We start from the raw sequence: 24853 nt of genomic DNA, 5'->3' as shown, positions 1-24853 counted from the left end.
CGCCGTCGGGTCTCGGCCAAGTTGGGCGCCATGGTGACTGGGTGGTGACAGACTTTGTGACGAGTCCGCCGGGACACCGTGGTTGGGTCAACCTTAAGAACACGCACACAAATGTTTGGCAGACAGAATGAACACACAGGACATGCAGATGCGATCATTTTGCATATTACACGCATGTAGTATAGTATGAGAAGTACGCACACATACAGTATGCACGCCCAACGTCGTCTTTGCTAGTGTGTGTGTGCGTGTGTGTGTGTGTGTGTGTGTGTGTGTGTGTCTGATATGGTTTGCATGCATTTTATGTGACTGTTAACATTAACTTGAACATTGTTTTTTGATAGCACCTGCCTCCCTTTTGTAGTGTAAATGATTCCTGGCTTTTATCTCAGTTATCGCCGCGTTCATCACTGTGTGTGTGTGTGTGTGTGTGTGTGTGTGTGTGTGTGTGTGTGTGTGTGTGTGTGTGCGTGTGTGTGTTGTGTGTGCCTGGTGATATATTGTGCGCCTGCCTCTCTGTGTGTGGGTGTGTGTGCGTTTCCGTAATCACATAGGCATCCATGTAAACAGACACACATGCAACTACTCTGACAAAACAAAGGCAAAAAATGAATAAAAATGAAACGACAACAAAACAACGTTCATCCTCATGCAGACGTAAGACACGCACACACAAAAACCTTGACCGGGAGGACAGGAGAAGGCAAGGAGCCACAGTTTGAGCCTCCTGCTGTGAGGGGTCATGACCCCTATCAGACTCTGTGTCAGTCTGCCTATTGTGCACCGGGTAGAGCAGAAACACACACACATACACACACGCATTAACTTACATGGTCTCCATGACGATGGTAGGGGGCGACAGTAAGGCGGCAGGATGGCGCTTTGGTGTTCGGATGAGAGGACCCAACCTCCATATCATAATACATTCACTGTATCTGAGCAAAGTCTTCAGGTGCAAGAGCATACGAGGGGTTTAGGACAACATGCAAGCAGTGTGATATGTACTGTACATTGTGTATATGATTATATTATAATTAGATATCACCTTTAGATCAGCAACCAAACCCTAAATGTAAAGAGTGTTGTTGTTTTTTAATTTATTTTGAGAATTTTCAATAAGAATGAAGAGCAAATTTTACAAGACAGTGAATCTGTGTGTGTGTGTGTGTGTGTGTGTGTGTGTGTGTGTGTGTGTGTGTGTGTGTGTGTGTGTGTGTGTGTGTGTGTGTGTGCATGTGTGTGTGTGTGTGCGTGCGCATGCGTGTGTGCGTGCATATGTGTGTGTGTATGTGTGCGCACGTGTGTGTGTGTGTGTGTGCGCGTGCATGCGTGCGCGTGTGCATGTGTGTGTGTGTGTTTGTGTGTGTGTGTGTGTGTGTGTGTGTCTGCGAGTGTGTGTGTGTGTGTGTGGCAGGAAAGGGGGGTATCTGCCATTGACTTTGACTATCAAGAGCTGAAATGGCCGTGGTGGCTTCTGGGGGAAGTAATACATTGTGAGTCTGTTGCCAATACAGATTTACATGGTATCTCCAATGTGATCCTGTGTAAAACAAAGGATGCTGTTTTGTTTTGTTTTCAACGAGACTTGAAATTTGAGTCTTTCACTTAAACTTTAAAATGTATTCTTCTATTCTCATCTAGTTCACTCTAATCAGTATGTTGGGACTCTTCAGCTTTGTTTGAATTAGGAAGGCCAACACTTGCAATGGGACGCAGAGACCCAGCACAAGAGCTTGTTGTTACAGGAATAGAAGAACCTCAGACGCAGTGTTAAAGTATAGCTGTTCTAGTCGGTGAAAGCTGTATTTATCCTCACAAAACTACTTTCAACAAGAGCACACAAAACATACCCACACACAGAGGAATAATTTAGAAAGGGGCAGCATCCAATACTTGCAGGTGGACCTCTTCACATACCCTTATCCCATCTCAGAGAATATGTATTTGCTGCCCCCTTCTGATGAATAAATGTATGTCAGTCTCTAAACTCACCAGAAAAAAAAGTGTGGCAAATTATGGACAACACACCAAAACATGTGATTTTGACATAAATGACAAGAAAGAAGTCTGCAGCTTTGTTGAAGAACGTTCTATTTTATATTCCATAAAACGTAACGGTTTGACAACGGTTTGTCAAACAGGTAAAACTATATACAATTGATAATGGCTGAATGCCATTAGGGTGGGGAATTATAGTTTACGGGCACACCTAAATGAAATGGAGACATTGTTAATGGTATTAGTTTCTCAGGTAAGACAAGGCTCTGTGAGAAAGGTCCACTTGAAGAGATTAGTGACAGCAGAGAAAGATTTCAATTGAAATATCTTTGAATTCTGAAAAAATGCCAAATTGGATTGCAATCATAGAGAAAAGAACAATATAAACGATGGGCGTAGCTTAAGGCCCCAAGAAACTCACGACTCTGACCTCACGACTCTGTGGATGACTCATGTCCACAGGTCACCTACGTCAGACGTTATCCAGTCCAACAAGCTGTGTTTAGCTCCATGTCCTCACATCCACAGACTGTATACAAGAAGGTCCTGTATAGGTGATGTTGGACCGACTGGCAAGATAGTTCCCCTCCCATTATTATCCCCACTAGTGGAGTACACCGTTTACCACACTGTAACACCATGAGACCATAAAACCCCACATATATTAGACTCGTGAAGTAAATAACAGAGGCCTCGGAACAGGGGCATAAAGTAATGAATGTACACGATTGAGGCTGTAAAACAGATTTTGAGCAAAACCGGAAGTAGGCTACACTGCATTATCTTGACTCATCCGTGAGTTTCCGTCCCAACGTTGCTCTGACCAATGAGTGGAGCCGGCATAGCATCCTCCAGGGCCGATGGAGTTCGCGGGAAACCGGCTGTAGTCGAGATACAAAAACGTATTTGGACCACGAATTACACATCTGTCTTTTACACAAAGTCAGTGTGTCGTTAATCGACCCGTTTTAAACCGTCACGGTAAGAAACCGAGTAGTGACACCGCTTAAAACCGCCGTGTGACGAGGACTACTGCCCCGGCTGCTATGCTAGCGTGGGACGTGTGCTAGCGTTAGCTAGGTTCACTCATTGGCTAACGGGAACATTGTGCTTCATGCGACAGGACGCAGAGGATACTGCTGACTGGAGTGAGACAAAGGGCTGCCGCTGCCAGACACGAACACACCGTTAACATGTTCAACTTGGACCGTTTTCGTTTTGACAACAAGGCAGCAACAACCACAGATAAAGACCAGGACAGCGGGTCCAAAAGCCCAGAGTCTGAGAAGGAGAACAAGCCAGGTAACTAGCAGATGCTAAGCTATTGTACGATGCTGTTAGCCAGATGTGTCAAGTATGCTATCACTAGCAGTAGTTAAGTGGCATGGTTGTTTTTTTTATCAACATGCTGTCTTTTGATACAGGTCAGAGTCCCACTGTAATATTTTAGTGACGCCCATGGAACCAGAACTGACATAGTTTCTGATGTAGGTTAAATTTACCTGCTACTTAAACATTACAGTGAGAATGTGTACCTGTGTTGTAGCTTGGCAGTATTGGCAAATGCAAATTGTACAGCCTCTAGAAGTCAGTGTGTCAGTGCTAATAATGTGAATGCATTTAAAATTTTTAAAAAAAGGCCATTTGAAACTTTGAGACGTCACCTTTGCCCCACCTTTAGTCCAAGTAGGTCAAAAATGGGTGCATGGCACGGTTTACTATTTGATACACAATCCCTAAGCCGACCAGAGTTCTGGTCATTACCCTCATGTGTCACTCTCCTTGCCATCGTCACCCCACTTATAACATAGACAGTTGCATTACAATTGTAAGTGAGGCTCGCTTAAAATCTACAATATTGGAATGTCATGATAAGGACATATTTTCATACGCGAGACAAGCAGCAGGACATCGACCTATGCCCTAACCAAAGTAGCTGCACACATTGCAAATGATGGCATACTTGCATGAACACATTTTGAAATCCATTCCCATCATCTTGTATCCAACACTGCAGCGAATGCATAATTTTCTTTTTTACATTTTGCTGTTCAGCTCAAATGAAACCGGTCAATGCCACACCGAAGTCCCATGCCCGAGGAGTGGTTTTTGAGGAAGTCCTTACAATTGACTTAGAGGAAGATGAGCTCCTCTCTGAAACAATGGCCAAAACACCATTAACCAGGAAGTCAAAGTAAGTGTAAACTAAAAATAAAAAAATATATATTTTTCACATTCATGCTGAATCTCACTGCTTGACAATATTGCTGTCTGTCTCCAATAGGAATCCCATAGAAAAATCATCCAAAAATGTGGCATCGGATCAGACGGATGAGGAGGACAACGAAATGGATGATAAAATGAACGTAATACTGGAGATGTTTCCTCAGTTGACCAGGACGGAGCTGCTGGATGTGAGTCAAGATGGAGGCTTTGCAACTTCTCAGTATAGAACGTGTTGGCGCGACTGAATGTATCCGTATTGCGCTGTTAATGCTTACTGACATGATTATACACCACCTTTTACCTAACATGTTATTATGATTTAAGTATTTTATTTCTCTAAAAGCTAGCTGTAATTTTGACACTGTTCATAAAAACAATCCCATGAACTCTTCTGTTTAAAGCACCTTGTTCTGTTCCATTTTCAGGTCATTGGGAGTACTAGCACATTGGATGGTGCTGTAGCTGCATGCCTTTTAAAGTTTGGTGATAAAGAAGGTAAATAATAACTTACTTCTTTCTAGCACATAATTACAGTCCATACGCAATTGTGCATGAACAAGAGTTAAAAATGTTTCTGAGGCCTTCTAGCATAAAGAAGGCTTAGTTTATAGTTGGAGAACAGTCATCAGCTTCCCACAAAAAAGTTATTGAAGTAATGAGTCAAAGTTGGCTTTTACTGTGCTTTATAATGTTCAACCATGTTTGGCTGATTCTCTGTACCATGAAGCAAATTAAAAACTAGATGCAAGAAATTATTAATGAATTTAATGTACATTTCAAATATTGAAAAATGTTGCAGCAAAAACCCTGTGCTGTGAATTAAAGATTTATTCCTAGTCTCTTTTGATTTATCAGCCCCCGACCAAGGCAGGAAGAGAAAGCAGGATGGATCCAGCAGTTCCCAGGACAGTGGTGAGGTTCAAACCAGCAAGAGGAGCAAGACAATAGTGGTAAGATTACTGATGATAACATCATGGTTTAAAGCAATGGCATAACATGTACATATGTTAAAAATCCTGACATTTTAGCTGAGAGTGCAACTAAAGCATTTTAAGTGTCTGTAGATTTTACACATATACACTGCATAAAAGCTACTGTTGGATTTGTTGCGCCTTTTTTCCAACAAACGTTTGGATGTTACTATTGTCTTTCTTTTTTACACGGACTAAAAACACAAACCTTTGCAAATTTCACAATTATTGTTTATTAAGGGCCGATGCATAGTATAGACGCTGCACATTCCACATAAGGATTATAATACGAATCATGTGTTGAGGGGGATGAGGTAAACAATCAATTGCAATTCTCAGTGGGTTTTGATTTAATTTAATTTAAGTGGTATTTGTATTCACCTTGCTTGTATTACAACCAAAAGATTTCTGATGAGGACGACAGAGAGCCGAGCTGGGAGAAGCAGGAAGCCATGGTCCGAAAGCTGCAGAAAAAGTTTCCTGACCAGGACAAGGAGGTGAGGATGCACAGGCACTTACAACTGTCTCAAACTGTTTATACTCTTATAACACTACACTGTGTGTGTGACTGAATCTATAATGTTGCACAAGTCCAGCACCAGAAGTTATGCAGCTTCAAAAAAGTCTCGAGCACGCTCGGCTCTCCCTAGCTTTATGATGCATCATGTGGTTCAATAGTGTCAATGTAAAACAAAGCTCATTTCCTAAATCAAACTAAACAGTTTTGAATCAAAAGCCAATGATGCCTAAGTCGTGTATTTGTGCAATCATAAGCAAAACAGTGGAATTGTCTATCCTCTGTTCAACCTCTATTCGTGAAAAATAGTTAGCAAAAGTTAATTAATTAATTAAGGAGATGTTTTCACTGCATTATACAAAAGGTATTATGGCCTTCTATAACCTAACGGTAGCTCTAAGCAGCTTCTAGTACATCATTAGAACTACTTGTGTCAAGAACTAATTTTATTCAAAGTAAGTATTTAAATATAAATTCAATAATTGATTTACTTATGACCTGAAATGTGTGCGTTTATGCAAATAAGCACTATAACAAAGTAAAAGGATATCATTTAGAATTGTGGCCGTTTACACTGACAACGAGGCAGTTGAAATGTATATTTCCGATGGGTGGTGAAAAAAGTGAGTCTAAAGAAAACTGCAAAAACATGTTCATGGCCATCTCCAACTTGCAATGATTCCTCAACCAAAACACATTCTTTACAGCCACATCATACCACAATGAGAAGAGAAAAAGTTGCAAGGCTGTTTGTGGACCCAGTGCATCTTGTATTTTAGTTCTGACTCTTGTTGATGTCTGTATTGTTGTAGGAGCTGAGGCTGGTGCTGCAGGAACACGACTGGAATGTTGAGGACGCTCTGCAGGTTCTACAAATGTTCTCAGACCCAGGTACAAACACAACAGCCGTCAACTGAATCTAACCATCTTTTCACTGACCTCATGTATGTGTATACTTAACTGATTCCGACTCAGGCTGAAGTTGTTTTTCTTTTCTTTTTTCTGTTGTCAGATAATTCCAGTTTCAGCTCACCGGACACAGAAGAAAAGAAATCGAGTAAATCGAAGAGTAAAGACAAATCAAGTCAGGACCACAGGAAATCGAAGCACCACAAAGATCACAGAGACAGTAAAAGTAGGAGAAATCGAAAGGACCACAGAAATACGAGTGAAACAGAGGAGGAGAGTAAAGATGACACGGACGCTACAGACGCTACAAAGGATAGTGAAGATTCAGACTCAGACACCTGTGCAGGTGCAAAAAACAAAAGTAGCACTTCCACTTTGTCTACATGGCTTAACAAAAGTTCTGACTCGGTATCCTCATCCTCTTCTGTCAAGAAAACAACTACCTCTTCCTCCCTGAAGCCACCCTCCTCCTCCTCTTCCTCCACTGCTCAGATGCTGTCCAGATTTGCCAGTGGGACCAGTATAGCTAAGAAGCAGGCAGCAGAAAGGAAGAGGAAGGCACTTGCCTCAAACGAACATGTCAGTTCTGAAGAAGAAAATGACGTGGAAGAGGAAGCGGTGAGCAGTGAGTTTGAGGACTCCGATGAAGAGCTGGATTCTAAAGGCGGCATGACAGATCTGAAGAAAGAGATACTCCATTTCTTTCGGGATGCGACGATCGATGAGCTGTCACTAATCGCTGGGTGCTCTGTTAAAAAGGCCCAGAAGATTTTGGAACTGAGGCCCTTTGAAACCTGGCAAAACCTGGTGAGTGAGTGAGTGAGTGTGTGTGTGTGTGTGTGTGTGTGTGTGTGTGTGTGTGTGTGTGTGTGTGTGTGTGTGTGTGTGTGTGTGCCTAAGCAAATGAGACAAAAAATACTGAAATAGCCATCATGAATGGGATTTCTTCATGTCAATTACAACCGTTTGCACAAGTTATTACTGGTGAATTTTTTTTAAAACAAAGAGCGACAGTCCGTCAATCCTGCTACTGAACACCTGGAAAAGGACTTTGGGTCCTGTGACTGTTTCCTTATTGAGCGACATGCACCGCTGTCCTCTGTAGAGACGAGACATTCTTGACAAGCTATTGTATAGCAGAACTCTTCTCCTCCTGACATAGTATCTCGCCCCATGTCGAAGTAAATGTGTTCTGTTATGGTGCGTAATAATAATGACAGGGTGTCATGTTGCAATAATAGGGCAGTGAAGTATGTATTGTCTTTGTATAAACCAAACCCAATGACAGTGAAGTCATTTCAGTGATTCTCAAACCTTTTGTCCTGTCAATGACTTATTGGAGAACTTACTAAAAGATTGTGCAGAAGTAGTCAATGGATTATGTCTATGTACTCAGTATTCTCTCCTCTTCAGGTTGAATGCTTCGTTAAGCAGAATGGATTGTCAGACTCTTTACTGCTGGGCTGCAGAGTTGTCCTCAAAGAGCGGAAGGTCGTCCTGGGGCTCATGTCCAAATGTAAAACCATTTCCTCAAAAATGGTCAAACAGGTCACTGAGGTGATGGAGAGGGGCACAGGGTCCATGCAACAGCCCAGCCTGCTCAACAGCCAGTGAGTAAAATGTACACGTACTGTAACTAGAAAGGTGCACCCAGTAGAGGTCAGATCTCTGCCAGGTGAGTCTGCAACGGCCACTGCTTCAATGATTGAATGAATACAAACCACTATTGTGTCATCTCCCCATTTAGACCACCAGCGTATCAATGAATCAATGTTTTTCACTGTCACGTCTCACACAACAGATCCTCTTGTTTTCATTCGTGCCGCTGTCTGCACCGGTTTACATTTCAAGTCTACTTTTCTGACAATACACATGTAAACGTGAGGGCGCTGTCGAATATAAAAGTTACTGAATGCATTTAGCTACGTTTTGCAACCTTAGTGGAGCAGTGTGTGTTCTCTGCACACACTGTTTCCGTATACGATCCATTCAGACGTATTGGTTCCATACAGTATGTGTTTTTTTTCTTTTTTTCCTCAGTCGGTTATTTGTTGTCTTTCAGAAACCAGCTGAAACCCTATCAGCTGATTGGTCTAAAGTGGCTGCTGCTTCTGAATGAGCACAAACTGAGCGGTATCCTCGCTGATGAAATGGTAAGGCACCAAGCGTATGACCTGTGGCAAGTGACGCGTTCACTGCCAACATTCATGAGATGTTGACCACAAGGCCAAAGTTGAAAAGAAACTAAACGTTTAATAAGTCAAGCAGGACAGCAGGCGCTTACAGCTTGTTTAAGTCCCCACTTGATGAGTGTTACTGTGCCTCTATCAAAGAGGGTTTTGTGTGGATATGTAGCCGTCATGCAGGTGAGCAAACAATCACAAAGTACAGGGAAGAAAGAAAAAGTGTACAAGCAGCAGAGGTTTAGTAAAGCTGCTCTGCTGCCGAAGTTTAGATTATTGATGTTTATACTTGAAAAGCAGATGTTCAAATATCTTTTCATGTCTGCCCACCTGGATCTTTCTTTATCTTTGTGTTTGATATCTGACTGATTCTGTATCTCTCCATCTCTCTTTCTCTTCTTCGCTCACATCAGGGTTTGGGGAAAACTATCCAGGCTATAGCGTTTCTGGCCCAGCTGTACGAGAACGGAGTAGACGGTCCTCACCTCATCACTGTTCCGGCCTCGACGTTGGGTAATGATCTTCTTATACAGAACACTTTGCTACCTTCTTTCACATTATGTAATCTAACAACATACTCTTAGACAATTTTAAGCACAACGGCATGTGTTTTCTGTTTAGGACCATGTTGGTATTTTTTTGTTTGGAAGAAGGGCCTTTGAGGAGACAAAAAAGTAAACTGGATGTAGTTTCTACAACTGTAGTTCTCTAGTCACCTCACCTGTTTCTCTGGCGTATCTCAAGTGCTTGAATTTGCTATAGATATAATTTGCTTCGTTTTATCCAGACTGGAAGTTGAATAAAATCATGTGGCTATCAACAGATTTATTTGTGTTGGAGGAAGATTAAACCCCAAATACCCCCAAACAGTGTGGCAGGCACATTTTTCTTATTTTCTAGTCCTGTAACGTTATACCCATCACTCGTAGACGCCATCTTTCTCAGCTGAGTGACCGGTTCCACCAGTAGAGACTGACGTCTGGAGGCGCTTGCTATGCACCACAATACATTACACCAATACAGCATCATAGAAAGTGGAGCGTCAGTTTGATTTCCAATATTTACAGTCGGACTGCAGTTTGTGTTTTGTTGAACTTCTTGTTAATTATTAAGTTTCCTTTGTAAGATTGGCTACTAAATCAATCCTTAATCTGTGATTTGTGCTCATTCTGTCTTTCAGATAACTGGGTCAGAGAGCTGAAGCTGTGGTGCCCGTGCCTCAAAGTTCTCGTCTATTGTGGTACGACTCCCTTTTCTTCTTTTTACATTTAAACCTCGCATGTTGTCTTCCTTACCTGAGGCCTGTAAATGTAACCTTAAAGGGCAATGTTGCTATTTTACTCCCTGGACTCTTTTTACCTGTGTTTTTGTGACGAACGGAGACAACCGTTTTCTTTATATTAGTCCAGTATTGTGGGATAACACTGAAACGGTTCGCCGTGAAAGACGCTGCAAGGGCAATTGCGCAGCGTCAATGTAATGTTACGTCCACCTAAAAGTGTTTGTGGGAACATAGGGTCCAGGTTTAAACAAGCCAAAGTAACCCTTCTAAGTGTTCAGTGTGATCCAGCATACTTTCTGATGCTGTGCTGTTGTCAGCCTGGACTCTGGCTCCAGGGACCTTTCACAGTCTTTAACAGTGTGTACGCATATGTTCTACGCAGGATCTGTGGAGGACCGCCGCTACCTCAGACACGACCTCCTCAATAATGATGCGGATTGCAACGTCATTGTGACCACGTGAGCAACGCACACACCCCGCCTCCATTATTTTTGACAGATTTCAGTGCTTGTGACTACAGGGGCATTAAAAGCCTGAAGCAACTTGTCACTCACACCTAAACTTTGGTTTTGTTTTGCTTGTTTGTTTTATTTTATAGGTATAACATGGCCATAGGAAATGATAGCGACCGCGCCCTTTTCCGTAAGCTGCCTCTGAAGTATGCTGTGTTTGATGAAGGTCACATGCTGAAGAACATGAACTCTCTGCGCTACCGCCACCTCATGGCTATTAACGTTAGTTCACTGACATTTTGTCATATATTTTCTTCCACCACCATGTGCCTACTTCATATCTCTTATCAGATTTATTTTCCTTCCTATCCAGAATTATTGCACCACACTGTGTATGATGCCTCTCTCTCTTTTCTCTCCGCCCCCTGTAGGCAGAGCATCGCTTGCTGCTGACAGGAACTCCTTTACAGAACAACCTCTTGGAGCTGATGTCGCTCCTGAACTTCATCATGCCTTCTATGTTCTCCAGCTCCACTACACAGCTCTCCAAAATGTTTTCTATGGTGAGTTAGACTACTATGCATTTCGAAGCTGGATAGACGGATATCTCCGACTACAGCAACACTCTAACACTTATTTTGATTGTATCTTCTGGCCTTCCACTAACTTTTAGTCCCTTAAGTATAGAAACGACAACAAATGTTTTACCTTTTAAATTCAGCCAGCCCCAAAAAGTCTAATAGTAAAAAAATATATAATATTTTGCCCCTCTGACCAAAGTTTTGTCATGTCTCAGAAATCCCATGAGGAGCAGAGCCGCTTTGAGAGGGATCGTATTTCTCAGGCCAAACTCATCATGAAACCTTTTATCCTCAGAAGAGTCAAGAGCGAGGTGAGTTGATAAAGTTCAGGTTACAGATTTGTATTGTGTAAATACTATGTATATGGTAAGCAAGTGGGTTCTGTCTGGAAATTTGGCATAATAATGGTTTTCCATTCCATTATCCGAACCGTTTATCCTATTCAGGATCCAGCTGCCTTATGACATTGGGATAAGGCAGGGTTCAACCTGGACAGGTTGCCAGTTTATCGCAGGGCACAATGGTTTTACATCCATCCAACTATGTTACAACGTTGATAGTGTTAGAATTCAATGAACATTTGGATTAATTCTGTGAATTCGACAAGAATCGGGCGTCTCCCATGACAAACGCACATCTCAAAGACGGATGTTCTAGGACAAGAACATTTGCTAAATGATGCTTACAATGAGAGTATTCATAGTGCAAACCCTGTGTAAGTATTGTGAATAACTTAAGGTCTTTCCCTTTTTCCAGGTCCTCAAGCAGCTCCCAGCCAAGGAAGATAAGGTAGAGTCCTGCCCAATGAGTGATAAACAGCAGGTTCTCTACCAGACCCTCTTTAATAAACTCAAGGCTTCTGCGATTGGCGAGAGTAAGGCTGATATACTGCTTCTTGTTGTACATCACGGTGTTGTTTTGTACAAATTGCAGAAAGTAGCAATTTCCCTCATGCTTTCTCTTTGCAGAGCGTGAGTTGTGTAATGTGATGATGCAGTTGAGGAAGATGGCCAACCACCCGCTGCTTCATAGACAGTACTTCACCACAGAAAAGCTCAAAGCCATGAGCAAGCTCATGCTCAAGGTCAGTCTCACTCACACCTTTTCAGCTGTTTGCTTTGCATCTAAATAATTTTTTTTAACTCACTTTTTATTTAGTTTTCAACAACATGTGTTTTCATACAGTCACATTTTTTTGTCAAATTTTCAAGTGTGTGTGTGTGTGTGTGTGTGTGTGTGTGTGTGTATCAACTTCAACAGCTGCTTGCGGTGATGAATATATTTGTATCAAATTTAAACGAGGTGTTCTTGCGAGGCTTAGACACCAAGCACTCAAGCGACTTCTTAAAGTATTTGGCTAGTGGCGAATCTTTATTGTAAAACAACAAGATAGAGATTGCAAGGCATGTTTGTGTTGACACTATACTGTATTTTCATTGTGTATAATCTATATAGTTTGTTATTCCACACTGATGGCCCTCCTTTTACCACATTTGGGGTATTTCTCTGTCTCCTCTTGTTAAATGTTTCCTCCATCCTTCTTGCTCTCCCTCCATAGGAGCCAACTCACTTTGACGCAGACGCTGCTCTGATCCAGGAGGACATGGAAGTGATGTCTGACTTTGAGCTGAACCGTCTGTGCCAGCAGTACTCCTCCATCAGCTCCTACCAGCTAGAAAAGAATCTCCTGCTTGACTCTGGCAAATTCCACCACCTCACGGAGCTGCTGGCCTCACATAAAAACAAAGTAAATACAAATGTGCCGAGCCGGGTCTGTGGTTCATGCAACAGGAGTGCAGACTGCATGTACTAAGGAGGTCGACTTTCCTTTCATCTTCCAGGGGGACCGAGTGGTGTTGTTCAGTCAGTTCACCATGATGCTGGACATTATGGAGGTGCTGATGAAACATCTAAAGCATCGCTACATCAGACTGGATGGATCCACGCCCATAGCGGACAGGTCAGCGTTTTACAGTACATTGAAATCAGTATTTAGCCAACAAGACAGTTTCATGAAGCACTGTGTTAATCCTCAAATCTATTTAGTCATCCCTTCTGCAAACAGCATATTTTGTTCTGCATCCTTTGCAGTGCGACTACTGCATATATGCGTAGGTTATGATTTTGATGCTGAGTTGATATATTGGTGAACCTTATTCTAGCTGTTACTTTAGGGTGAAAAATGATGATTTCAAAGTCAAGCAATGTTTGTTATTAATCTCTGAATATATAACATGAATTGTTTCAAGTGTAATTGCTCAGGTGTTTTTCTTTGTTCTGCAGGATTGGGTTGATTGATGAGTACAACACGGATCCTGACCTCTTTGTGTTCCTGTTGTCAACACGCGCTGGTGGCCTGGGCATCAACCTCACCTCCGCTAACGTAGTCATCCTACATGACATCGACTGCAATCCTTACAACGACAAACAGGCAGAGGACAGGTGTCACCGTGTAGGCCAGACCAAGTAAGATTAATTCTGTAGATAATACATTATTCGTATGGGGTGAGTTTTACAAAATGAGGTCTTGTAGTTTCTTGATTGATGCCAGCAATTAGACAGAAACTCCTTTGGCTTTATCTGATGGAATTCAAATCTCAAAATAATACAGTGGGTGTTTGTTGCAATTACAGGACCTCCTTGGGTAAAAATAGTCTCTTTCAGATCAGTCCTTTGTGTATTGATAACCTGTTGTGACTAATGTGCCTCACTGTGGCTCTCAGGGTTGTAAAGGTGATTAAGCTGATCAGTAAGGGCAGCATAGAGGACTGCATGCTGCAGCTGAGCCAGAAGAAACTAAAGCTGGAGCAGGACATGACTGCTGCTGAAGGTGAGGAGATGTGCACGCATACATACGCTTTCTTGACTGCAGGGACAGAATTTCTGTCATGCATACATTAAATACATTTTAAATTGAACTATGCAATCTAATTAATCGGCACAATGAATAAGCAGGGTTGATTTAATTTGGGAGTGATAGCCATCAAGACCCAAGCTATAGAACCTAAACTTACTTCTCAAATAAGACTTACAAATGAATGATTTAAATAACGCTCATCAGTCAGGAGTGAGGTCCAGCAGATTCCAGAACTGCTCTGTGACTTCCAGCTTGGTTTAGAGCCTAAACCCTGCGGAGATGGCCATAAGTATCTGTTGATCGAAGTTAAATGGTATATCTAAAAGTATAGAAAAACAGTTTGACCGTCTGAATTCTCTGCAAATGAAAAAACAATTAAGCGTCATGTGTTCTTTAGGTGGTGAAGGAACAATACCCGAAGATATGGCATCTTTGCTCAAAGCCTCACTGGGACTGTGATCCGCAAACTGGAGACTGTACAAATACATTTTTGATGGCATTCGTGGGATTCTGTTTAGACTTCAGTGTTGTGGCCGAACACACACTTTTGTGTCTAAACTGGGAAAACTACTGAGAACCATACGCTGCCATGGGGGAAAAGTTCTGATAGTGAGATCTAACTTACTGTGTGTAGCATGGTAGCTGTGCCTAAAACACTATTTTTACATGCACACAGTTTTTTTTTCTCCTACTTTGACGAGATTAAGATACCGATTTAACGCGCTCCACATGTTACGCAAGGATTCTGTAGAAGTTCAGTAATGCAGCATGCATTGAACTGAAATCAATCATTTAAGTTAACCCTAACCCACGCAGTCATTTTATTACCATTCCAATAAAGGTTGGTAAGGAGAGTGATGGGAGCGGTAGATTTCTATACCACCCTTCATGCCTGACGGTGTTGCATCTTTCCTGAAGTAGTGCTCTTACTTTCCAGATCTTAAAAAAATAAATAAAAATGTTAAAATACAGCTGAACATTTTGGCTGCTGTGATTAACAGCATATGACAAATGAAATGATACAAGCATTTCTTCTGATGCCATACCTGATCAAACACTGATAGACACGTCTGAGAAAGTCAGCCAAGTGTCTGACAAATTGTATTATCTGGTAGTGTAAGTGTCACCTTTCATCTTGATATCATTTTACGTCAATTTTCTTTGCAACGGCAGACTGATTGACCTTTCTAGACGCGCTCCACACATGGTTGTGTGGGTGAAGTCGATACATTTAGTACACGAAAATCCCAGTTTTTCTTGAGTGTGAAACTACAAAAACTCAAACATAACTAGACGGTCTTTAATTGATTTACTTGCCGTTTCTACGCCTTTTAAATATCTTGAGCTGAGGGACACGGAGAGGTTGATGAAGCAGCTACTGCATTCGTACTGTATACGTGGCTTGTGTTGTAAGTGTACAATTGTTAAGTTTAGAAGCTTTTACTAAGTCATTTGTATGTTTTTAAGGTTCCTGTTTGAACTGAATAATAAAAATTTGAATAAAAATGGGTGTGGTCATGCCTACAGTGATTCAGTAGTAGGAGCTGCCAACAGGAAAATGAGCTCTTAAGCTTTCATCATGTAGGATTTATTGATATTATTACACTGCCGGAGGTCTGGCAGCAGATGAAAGCCCTGCACCCTTCTTGCACCAGGTCTGCCATCAGCATGGTCTGTGGTTTCCAATAATCTCCTTCAGAACTAGGAAATGGAAAATGCTAAGATCATTATTTAATTAAATGCTAAAAAAAAAAATGAAATAATGTGAACTACAAAATATAAACCCTTTTTAATACGGTTCAATCATATTTAGATGGACTGATACAAAATGAATTGGACTAAATTCAATTATTCTGAAAGGATCCACTATTTTATATTGTCTCTCTCTCTATATATATATATATATATACAGGACTGTCTCAGAAAATTAGAATATTGTGATAAAGTTCTTTATTTTCTGTAATGCAATTTAAAAAAACAAAAATGTCATGCATTCTGGATTCATTACAAATCAACTGAAATATTGCAAGCCTTTTATTGTTTTAATATTGCTGATTATGGCTTACAGCTTAAGAAAACTGAAAAATCCTATCTCAAAAAATTAGAATATCATGAAAAAGTATACTAGTAGGGTATTCAACTAATCACTTGAATCGTCTAATTAAGTCGAAATACCTGCAAGGGTTTCCTGAGCCTTAAAAAACACTCAGCTTGGTTCAGTAAACTAAATCACAAGTATGGGGAAGACTGTTGATCTGACTTCTGTCCAGAGGACCATCATTGACACCCTCCATCAGGAGGGTAAGACACAAAAAGAAATTTCTCAAAGAGCAAGCTGTTCACATAGTGCAGTTTCAAAGCACATCCACAAAAAGTCTGTTGGAAGGGGGAAATGTGGCAGGAAATGCTGCACAACCAAGAGAGATGCCCGCAGCCTTAACAGCATTGTGAAGAAGAGTCGCTTCCAGAATTTGGGGGAGCTTCAAAGACAGTGGACTGAAGCTGGAGTCCAGGTATCAAAAGCCACTGTTCACAGACGTGTCCGGGAAATGGGCTACAATAGCCATATTCCCATGGTCAAGCCACTACTGAACTCAAGACAACGGAAGAAGCGTCTGACTTAGGCTATGGAAAAGAAGCACTGGACAGTTGCAGAGTGGTCCAAAGTCCTCTTTTCAGACAAAAGCAAGTGTTGTATTTCATTTGGAAGTCAAGGCGCCAGAGTCTGGAGAAAGGCTGGAGAGGCGCAAAATCCAAGTTGCTTGAAATCCAGTGTGAAGTTCCCACAGTCAGTGATGGTTTGGGGTGCCATGTCAGCTGCTGGTGTTGGTCCACTGTGTTTCATCAAGTCCAGAGTAAATGCAGCTGTGTACCAAGAGATTTTAGAGCACTACATGCTTCCGTCTGCAGAAAAGCTCTATGGAGATGAGGATTTCATTTTCCAGCATGATCTGGCACCTGCCCACAGTGCCAAAAACACCAGTAACTAGTGTACTGACCATAGCATTACTGTCCTCGATTGGCCTGCCAATTCCCCTAACCTGAACCCCATAGAGAATTTGTGGGGTATTGTGAAGAAGAAGCTGAAAGACACCAGACCCAACAATGGAAATGAGCTAAAGGCCGCTATTGAAGCATCCTGGGCATCCATACAACCTCAGCAATGCCACAGACTGATTGCCTCCATGCCACGCCGCATTGATGCAGTAATCCGTGCAAAAGGATTCCCAACCAAGTACTGAGTGCATTAATGGACATTTTCAAATGTTTGATTTTGTTTTGCTGTTATAAATCTTTTTTTTTTTACTTGGTCTGAGGAAATATTCTAATTTTTTGAGATAGGATTTTTGAGTTTTCTTAAGCTGTAAGCCATAATCAGCAATATTAAAACAATAAAAGGCTTGCAATATTTCAGTTGATTTGTAATGAATCCAGTAAGCATGACATTTTTGTTTTTTTAATTGCATTACAAAAAATAAAGAACTTTATCACAATATTCTAATTTTCTGAGACAGTCCTGTATATAATGTATGAGACATCTACCACTTCAAAGAAAAGTGTACATTAGTGCAAATGGCGTGTGTTTCCTTTATTGTTGTCAATACATTATCTATATAGGCCGTTGTGTGAGACTTAAGACACTCAAGGGGACATGCAACAGTTGCCTAAATCTTCAGCCTTCATCAGAATCACTTTATTGTGTTTCGTACAGCGGATGCACAAATATTAAACTTTGGTTAGTCAATACTGAAATATTACAAGTAATTTACATTAAAAAAAAATAAAACTGACCAACAATTACAAAAGTATGTGAGAAAAAGAGGGAGTTCGTTTGCCAGCCAAAATGTTGACGAATGTACCGGCTCTTATAGGTGATACCTGAAAAGTGTTAACACTATGAAGAAAATGCTTAAATCTACCCAAACATGTTGTAATCCAATAATCTACTCTGCGTTGGGGGAGTACCGCCCACACCTGAAACCGGTCAAGTGAGCGTCACATGTGATGGTGTAGGTAAAATAGAGCACTCCTTTGCTCAGCTGACAGCTCAGAGCGTGAGTTCCTCGCTCGGGGAAGACGACGCATCTACCCGCTACGTCATTGTAGAACACGTCTCTATCCCAGACTTCGAACCTCAACGCCTGACCCAGTTCCACCGATCCGAAGTCGTAGGTCACGTTCCACGCCGGGTCGTTGTTGTCCATCACCGTCTCGGTCTCCTCGTACACGCCGTTGTAGAAGATCTTCACGTAGGCGTCTGTTTTCGTGAAGCTGTCTGCCCTCAGACCTGCCGCCCTGTGGATCTCCAGTCTGAGAGTTCCTCTGCCAGCCCGTAGAGGACAGCAGTTGTGGTCCAGGTTGGGAGTCGGGGAGCAGTTCTTGAAAGGAGCCTGGTCCTCCTGCAGCTGGTTATCTTTAATATACTCTGTGACGGTGCTTTTCAGATTCGCACTGATCTGGGAGTCCTCCACCAGGCGGTGCAGAGGGAAGATGGCGTAAGAAACCACATCGGGGTTGTCGTAGAGGCTGCTCATCCAGCTCTGGTACGCTTCAGATGGATCCTCCTGGTAGAGGATGTCGGGGAAATACCTCTCCCCGCCGATGACCTCAATCTTATGGGTCATGAAGCCTTGGTAGAAGCCCATGCTCATGTTGCCCTTCAGGAGGTTATCACACTTGTTGGAGAAGGAGGCATTGCCAGGGAGGAATCCGAGGGCCATTCGGAGTTCAAAATTCAGGCAGGTTTTGATGTCCGACTCGGAGAAACCCTTCAGTGTGGCCAAGCAGGTCCTGAAGGCAGTGATTCGCTTCACCTTACCACCAAGCTGGACCTAGGAGGCGCAAACAAATAATGAAATGAAGGCTTTTGTTTACCCCTCCCCACGTCTTTATCTTTAGCATTGTTAGCGCTGTAGAAAAACAAACCTACATCAAAAAGACATTCTGCTGCAGTTGTACTAAAGCAGGAAGGGAACACAGTAGGAGCCACTGACCTGGTGTATGTAGTGTGTCCCATAGGTGTCTATCAGCCGTCTGTACAGGGCTCTGTTCTGGCTTGTGTTGAAGCTCTGCGGGAGTCTCTTTAGATGCTTTGTGAACTCTGCACTCAGCTGGGGATGGTCAGCCAGTCTGTAGCTGCAAAAACAAAAGGCATGTCGAGTTCAACCATAACACAAGGAAAATAACATTGTTTCTCTTATGAGTTCACCACAAGGTCGCACTGTGAGACGGTTTAACTTGTAACATACACAGACATAACTAATGGCTCCTACAGCCTCATTATAAGAATGAGGCTGTTGTAGTCTAATTAACACAATAATCCCAGTATGCATCCATCGGCAAATTACATACAAATGCAAAGGCCCGTTATATACCCAGCCCCACCCCTCTTTACCTGTAGTAGGTGCAACTGATTTCATGGGTGGCAAAAGTGGCCTTGTCCACGCTGTGCTGCGAACGGGCAAACTTTGCCAAGTCTGAGCGGCTTCCTCCCAGCACTGCCTTGCCGATATTTTCTAAACTCAAGCCCAGGCCCCAGTTATTGTTGACCAGGGAGCTGGAGCTCCGCAGCAGGGAGTCCACCGAGTGGTGGAGGGCACTAGAAAGCTGCTTACTGCAGCGGCTGAAGGGACGCCAGTCCAGCACTGCAGCTGGGAGCCTCTGAATCTGAGGAGGGAGAGATAAAGGCAGGATGTTGAGTGGGATGCAGGTGGAGGAAGAATATAGTTAAAGCAAGTGTGGAATACCGAGGAGGGAGAAAAACACATGGCAATGAAAAAAAAAAGGTGGTTTGGATGGAATTAAGTGGAGTGAGTTAAGACTGTCTGAGGACACAATAGAAAGAGTGATCAGAAGGGTCTGAGTTGCAGAGTGCTCACCTGTCCTGCTTGGAAGCGGTTTGGACACAGTGTACAGGTGTGGTTGTCGGCCAGATGTTCTTTGACATTGATGACGTACGCCCCCGTGCGACGCATCCGCACCACATCAAACCCCTCTCCTGCCAGGTTGTGACCCGGGACAAAAGGGGCTTTCTCACACTCTGACCCTGAGCCAACCTGACAGCCCCGGACCCCGCAGACCTCCAGCAGGGCCAGTACAGCCAGCGTGAGCACGGCGACGCTGTATCCTGCAGCTTGCATGGCGGCCTGATTGGAACAACACAGTCGGTTAAGTCTTCTTCTTAGCGGTAAAACAAGTGGAGTGTCTGATCCATTGGAGGCGGTTCGATTTTTCTGCCTGTAGTTATAATGAATTTCCACAGGTTTACCATGTAAATGTACCATGCACATGAGCAAACTCATAATCAGAGACAAATGATGCCTTTCACACAGTAAATCTAGATTCTAGAATTTCGATTTTAATCCTCCATACTTAATAAACTGGAGTAATCCTGCCACAGATGTGTCAACCCTAAAAAAAAAACCCTGCACAACAGAGACACACACCCCAGCATGGACATGTACTCTTACCGTGGACTGTCCTCTGTGTGTCGTCCTTCAGATCGTGTCCTCGTCTTCTGTTGGGAGTTGTCCGGCTGTAGCTTTCTCTGCCTGCTGAAATCCCTCTCCAGAGTTCAACAGCCAAGAAACATATTGGTCGTGCCTCCCTCTTTTTACGAACCCCATCGATGGCGCAGCTCACTGTAAAAGATGAACTGCAAGCGGACTATAAGGCTCTTGATCCTGCTGGAAATGAAATCACGGTTGAGAGAGCTTTGGCTTTACTGGCAAGCTGTGCTGAAAGCCCGCTGGGTGCACACTTTTGTCCGCCCTTTGCCCTATTAAAAAGAGAAAAAGAGAAAAAGACCGAGGGAGGGAGTTCCACTGTGTGTCTCTCTCTCTCTTTCTCTCTCTCTCTCTCTCTCTCTCTCTCTCTCTCTCTCTCTCTCTCTCTCTCTCTCCCCAGAAACAATTTCCTCAGCATGAGTGGGTTTGTTTTCATGTCCATGACCCAGCCAGCTCTCTGAATCCCTTACAGCTGTTTGTGTGTGTGTGTGCATGTGCGTGTGTGTGCACGTGTGGGGGAGGGAGATTCTTCTATAGTCACGAGAGAAAAAGATACCCATCTGTATGAGGACTCTTTATGGGAAATGGCCATGTGCACGTGAGCGTACAGTACTTGTGTGTGTGTCCGTTGGAGCGACTGTGTGTAACCTTACCGATGTCACGAGGTGACCTTGGCTGTTGTCTGTTTATGAATGTGGCTGAATGTTGGTGGTTTGCACAGGCAGGTCGGGGAAGATAATTGTCTCTCTGTGCAAGAGGTTTCACTCAGTTGTTTTATTTAGAGGGCCAGTATGTGCTTTGGTGCCACGTTTACAGATTTATGCAACTGCAAAATGTGAGTTCACATCATTCTGTTACTTTGCCATGTTGGACAAAACCGCAACAGTATGCGGTGTAGATCCAATTTCAGTCATCATGTGTTTGAAATAAGCTCAAAGATTTAACTCCATTTGCTAAGCTTGCAAGTAAAAATATATCACTCATTACTCAGATCTGTTGCAGTGAGGATTATTTTGTTTAAGTGGCCGCTGACGGAGGAATGTGTAAGACATACGAAGCATATGCAATATATACATAAAGACACAGATCCATTTAATTGTTCAACACCACTTTAATTAGTCGTTAAGTGCAGTGCAGTATTTAATTGATGTACATTCATAAATCCTTTAATTTTTAGCAGCATGAGACAAAACTTTAAGTGCAAAACATAGAAAATCTTCACAAAATTTGAATCAACTCTGTGTAATAAAAATAAAAATAATAATCATCCAACGTTGTCAAATGTTTTATGATTGGTTACAAGTCAAACAAAGCATGCTGGTTGTTAAAAGGAGGACACAATGTTTTTATCCTACAAGACATGAGGCATCGTGGCCACATGAGGGCAGCATTGATTCACTCGTCTTTGGAAAGCACTGATCTTAAAGGCACATGGTTCTGGAGTCACATTTGTTAGAGCGGAAAACTACAAAGTTCACTTTTTTTTTAAGTACACATCATGAACATTTTAAAAGCCTTTAATCAAACGTCCATTTCTTTGTGGAATGCTAAAATCATAAACATATGTGGTACATGTTAAGATCGAGCCGGCACAAGCAGCCGTCCTCAAAGGGCGTCTTATCTGTTTGGTTTTTCTCAAGCCTCAACTTGTTCACCATGTATTTCCTCATAGCCCGGAGCTGTCCTGAACCCAGACAGCCTCCTCCTCCTCTTCACCAGGACTACTGCCACTATGGCCACCAGCGCCATCATGCCAATCACCCCAAAGGCTATCCCTGCCTTTTCACCGCCAGACATCGGACTCAATTCTGGGTTAAACGTACGAATCATTTCCTTGATTTCCTCTGGTTTGGCCAGCTTCCACGCCTTGGTCTGCCCCACTCTGACCCAGCTCATATCTCCCTCAGTCATGACCATAACTGTGTTTGTGGCGTGCATGTTGACAAGTGGAGGCTTTGTGAAAGGTGGCAGATGGACCGGAAGCAGCTGCCCACCTGTGAACAGTCCCGACTGGACACAGTAAAGAATTTCACAGCCGTCGCTCACTGTGGCGAGGTGCTGGCTGAAGTTAGGAGGGCAGCGTCGTTGATTTCCTGCCAACGGGTTGTTTGACTGACAACTAAAGAGGCCTCCGAATGGCACTGAGTATCTGCTGCCCATTTCATAGTCCTTACTCACGCAGATCACTTGGCCATCTGAGAGAAACTTCACTGGAATGAAGCTGGCGGGACAGCTTTTCGCATTGGTGAGGGGGTTCAGGAGGGAGGGGCTGTATATGCCTCCGAACAGATACCCTAAATTGTCCGGGGCCTCTCCGCTAACAGAGCACCAGTAGGTGTTGATGCGAGCAGAGCGAACGTGGTAGTAGTCCCGACACACGTGACGATGCCAAATACCCCAAAAAATGGATTCGTCATAGCACTCGTAGGAAGTGTAGCCCTGCTGTCTCACCTCCGATCTCAGTAAAGTGGGAGAGTAAGGCGAAAGACAGGAGAAGTCCCCTGTTTCTAGGTTTTTCTGGGCCAGGGAATCACACAGCAGACCTGCATCTGAGCTGAGACGAGTACACTCTTGGTACATGCCGCCAAAACTGAGGTTTGTAGCGGGGCCCTCGCAGGATGAGTCATCAATGTTGGCTTGGAAGTTAAAGTTCTTGGATTTGACGTCGACGCATCCAGGCCGCGTGTTGATCGTGTAGTATCGCTCCGCGGCCTGAGCCACCGCAAGAGCCACTTTGTCCACCGTAGGCGGTGGCAGATCGGGCAAGGTGTTGATGTTTAAAATGTAGTGTAAGGGGAATCCTGAGCGATCAATGGCAACCAGGTTGTTCTTGGTACTTTCCTGCCACTTCTGCAGGCTGATGCCAGGATAGAAAGGCGAGCCGCCGTGGCTTTGGACGATAGAGTACTGAATGTTGGACTGATATGTTTTAAGGGATGAGCTTTGTTGGGTATTTTGACTGCTTATGTCAAACTTGATTTTGTCAAAAAAGTTTAAGCCTGCTTCCACTTTGACAGAGGTTTTTTCCGACGTGCCGTCCGACACGTACGATGAACGAATATAGTCTTCCCCCACCAAAGCGGCCCCAGCATCTACACTAGTGATAACATGGGTTCCATAGTCCAGCACCATCTTCTCTGAGAGATAGACTACGTTCCTTGTTTGGTTGTTTTCAATTGCATCGGCTATCTCTTTGACTTGTTGAGCAAAGCGTTCGTCCAGAGTGAAGTCCGGAAACGCCTTAACTGTGTAGATGAAGTTACGAACCTTTGAAGGAAAATATTTTTAAAAAGTTTATTTTTTTATTTCAGTTTATTCATTTTGTATTCTTTTTGCTTTATTTACTTTTTAACGTGACATGTGTAACATCTGTCCAGGAACTATAGATATAGATATAGCCTTTTGGCTCACACTGGCATATTTACGGCAATGTTGTTGAATGTTGAATAATATGTACATAAACTGTTCAAGGAGCAACATTTTTATCAACCAAGTCCATCCATCCAAGTAATCCACCGCAGAGTTGTGCCTTATATATATATATATATATATATATATATATATATATATATATATATATATATATATATATATATATGTATATATATGTATATATATATACATATATATATATATATATGTATATATATGTATATATATATATATACATATATATATATATATATATATATATATTTGTTTATATACAAACAAACTGTTTAGGAGATTAATTTAACTCATGATCCACAATTTCTGCCACAACTACATGTGTGTTTTATTTTATTCATCCAAACTATGGAAAATAGAAACTTACTTCCACTCTGGTTGTTTCTGAAGAGTCTTTGACCTGATGGGTTTTCATCCTCTGGTTCTCTGTCGAAAATTTGCCATTCAGCACCGAGTAGAAGGAAATATCTGCATTTATGGAGTGAGATGTCGAGCTTGTCTGCTCCAGCCAGGAGCTGATTATCTCCGAGCTCGTCTCCACACCCGTCTCCTTGTGGGGGATGACGAACACCTCATCTGGGATGAGGTAAAGCCCGTCCTCGCTGGTCTGGCACTGGAAGTAGCTGAGGTTCATGACTCGACCCGCGTCCATGTTGCGGAGGTTGTCCCAGCCTCCGCCCGGCAGCACCTCCAGTGCCGGGATGGAGAGGTTGGTGGAGGCGCCACATTGCCTGAGCCAGTTGGTGGGGCGGCTGATCGGGACCAAAGAGCAGACATGGAGGAGGGAGAGAGCCAGGAGGGCCACTGCTACCTTCATGATGACTGTGTCAGAGAGGGCCGAGACCAACGACTATAAGGTTCAAACCATGTTCCTCCTCCCCGTATTCAGTTCTTCACGTGACAAACTGGAGTTTCGGTAGGGGT

The 24853-nt window shown here is 42.9% G+C and overlaps 3 protein-coding genes across 3 annotated transcripts; 1 reads left to right on the top strand and 2 right to left on the bottom strand.

The window, feature by feature from the left end:
• Window positions 1-3191: 3191 nt before the first annotated feature.
• On the top strand, window positions 3192-14456 carry smarcad1a (SNF2 related chromatin remodeling ATPase with DExD box 1a; the record flags this gene model as incomplete). Its single annotated transcript, XM_079221628.1, has 23 exons — window positions 3192-3300; window positions 4054-4192; window positions 4283-4412; window positions 4650-4719; window positions 5080-5174; window positions 5594-5692; window positions 6525-6603; window positions 6725-7428; window positions 8035-8231; window positions 8684-8774; window positions 9218-9317; window positions 9985-10044; window positions 10469-10544; window positions 10685-10820; window positions 10970-11101; window positions 11335-11430; window positions 11876-11993; window positions 12088-12203; window positions 12678-12866; window positions 12961-13079; window positions 13403-13585; window positions 13843-13949; window positions 14374-14456. The coding sequence occupies 23 exons, from the start codon at window positions 3192-3194 to the stop codon at window positions 14433-14435; spliced, it is 3207 nt and encodes a 1068-aa protein (XP_079077754.1). The 3' UTR covers window positions 14436-14456.
• Window positions 14457-17437: 2981 nt separating this feature from the next.
• prf1.5 (perforin 1.5) lies at window positions 17438-20553 on the bottom strand. The gene is made up of 5 exons (XM_079221647.1): window positions 20447-20553; window positions 19856-20122; window positions 19372-19643; window positions 18971-19112; window positions 17438-18808 (listed from the first exon to the last, which is right to left on the bottom strand). The coding sequence occupies exons 2-5, from the start codon at window positions 20114-20116 to the stop codon at window positions 17921-17923; spliced, it is 1563 nt and encodes a 520-aa protein (XP_079077773.1). The 5' UTR covers window positions 20117-20122; window positions 20447-20553; the 3' UTR covers window positions 17438-17920.
• A 1026-nt stretch (window positions 20554-21579) lies between these two features.
• On the bottom strand, window positions 21580-24746 carry mpeg1.1 (macrophage expressed 1, tandem duplicate 1; the record flags this gene model as incomplete). The annotated part of the gene is made up of 2 exons (XM_079222047.1): window positions 21580-23749; window positions 24297-24746. The coding sequence occupies 2 exons, from the start codon at window positions 24744-24746 to the stop codon at window positions 22118-22120; spliced, it is 2082 nt and encodes a 693-aa protein (XP_079078173.1). The 3' UTR covers window positions 21580-22117.
• Window positions 24747-24853: the final 107 nt, after the last annotated feature.

This window comes from Taurulus bubalis, assembly GCF_910589615.1.
Source record: "Taurulus bubalis genome assembly, chromosome: 8".
Taxonomy (NCBI): Eukaryota; Metazoa; Chordata; class Actinopteri; order Perciformes; family Cottidae; genus Taurulus; species Taurulus bubalis.
This window is presented reverse-complemented; position numbering and strand designations above follow the sequence as displayed.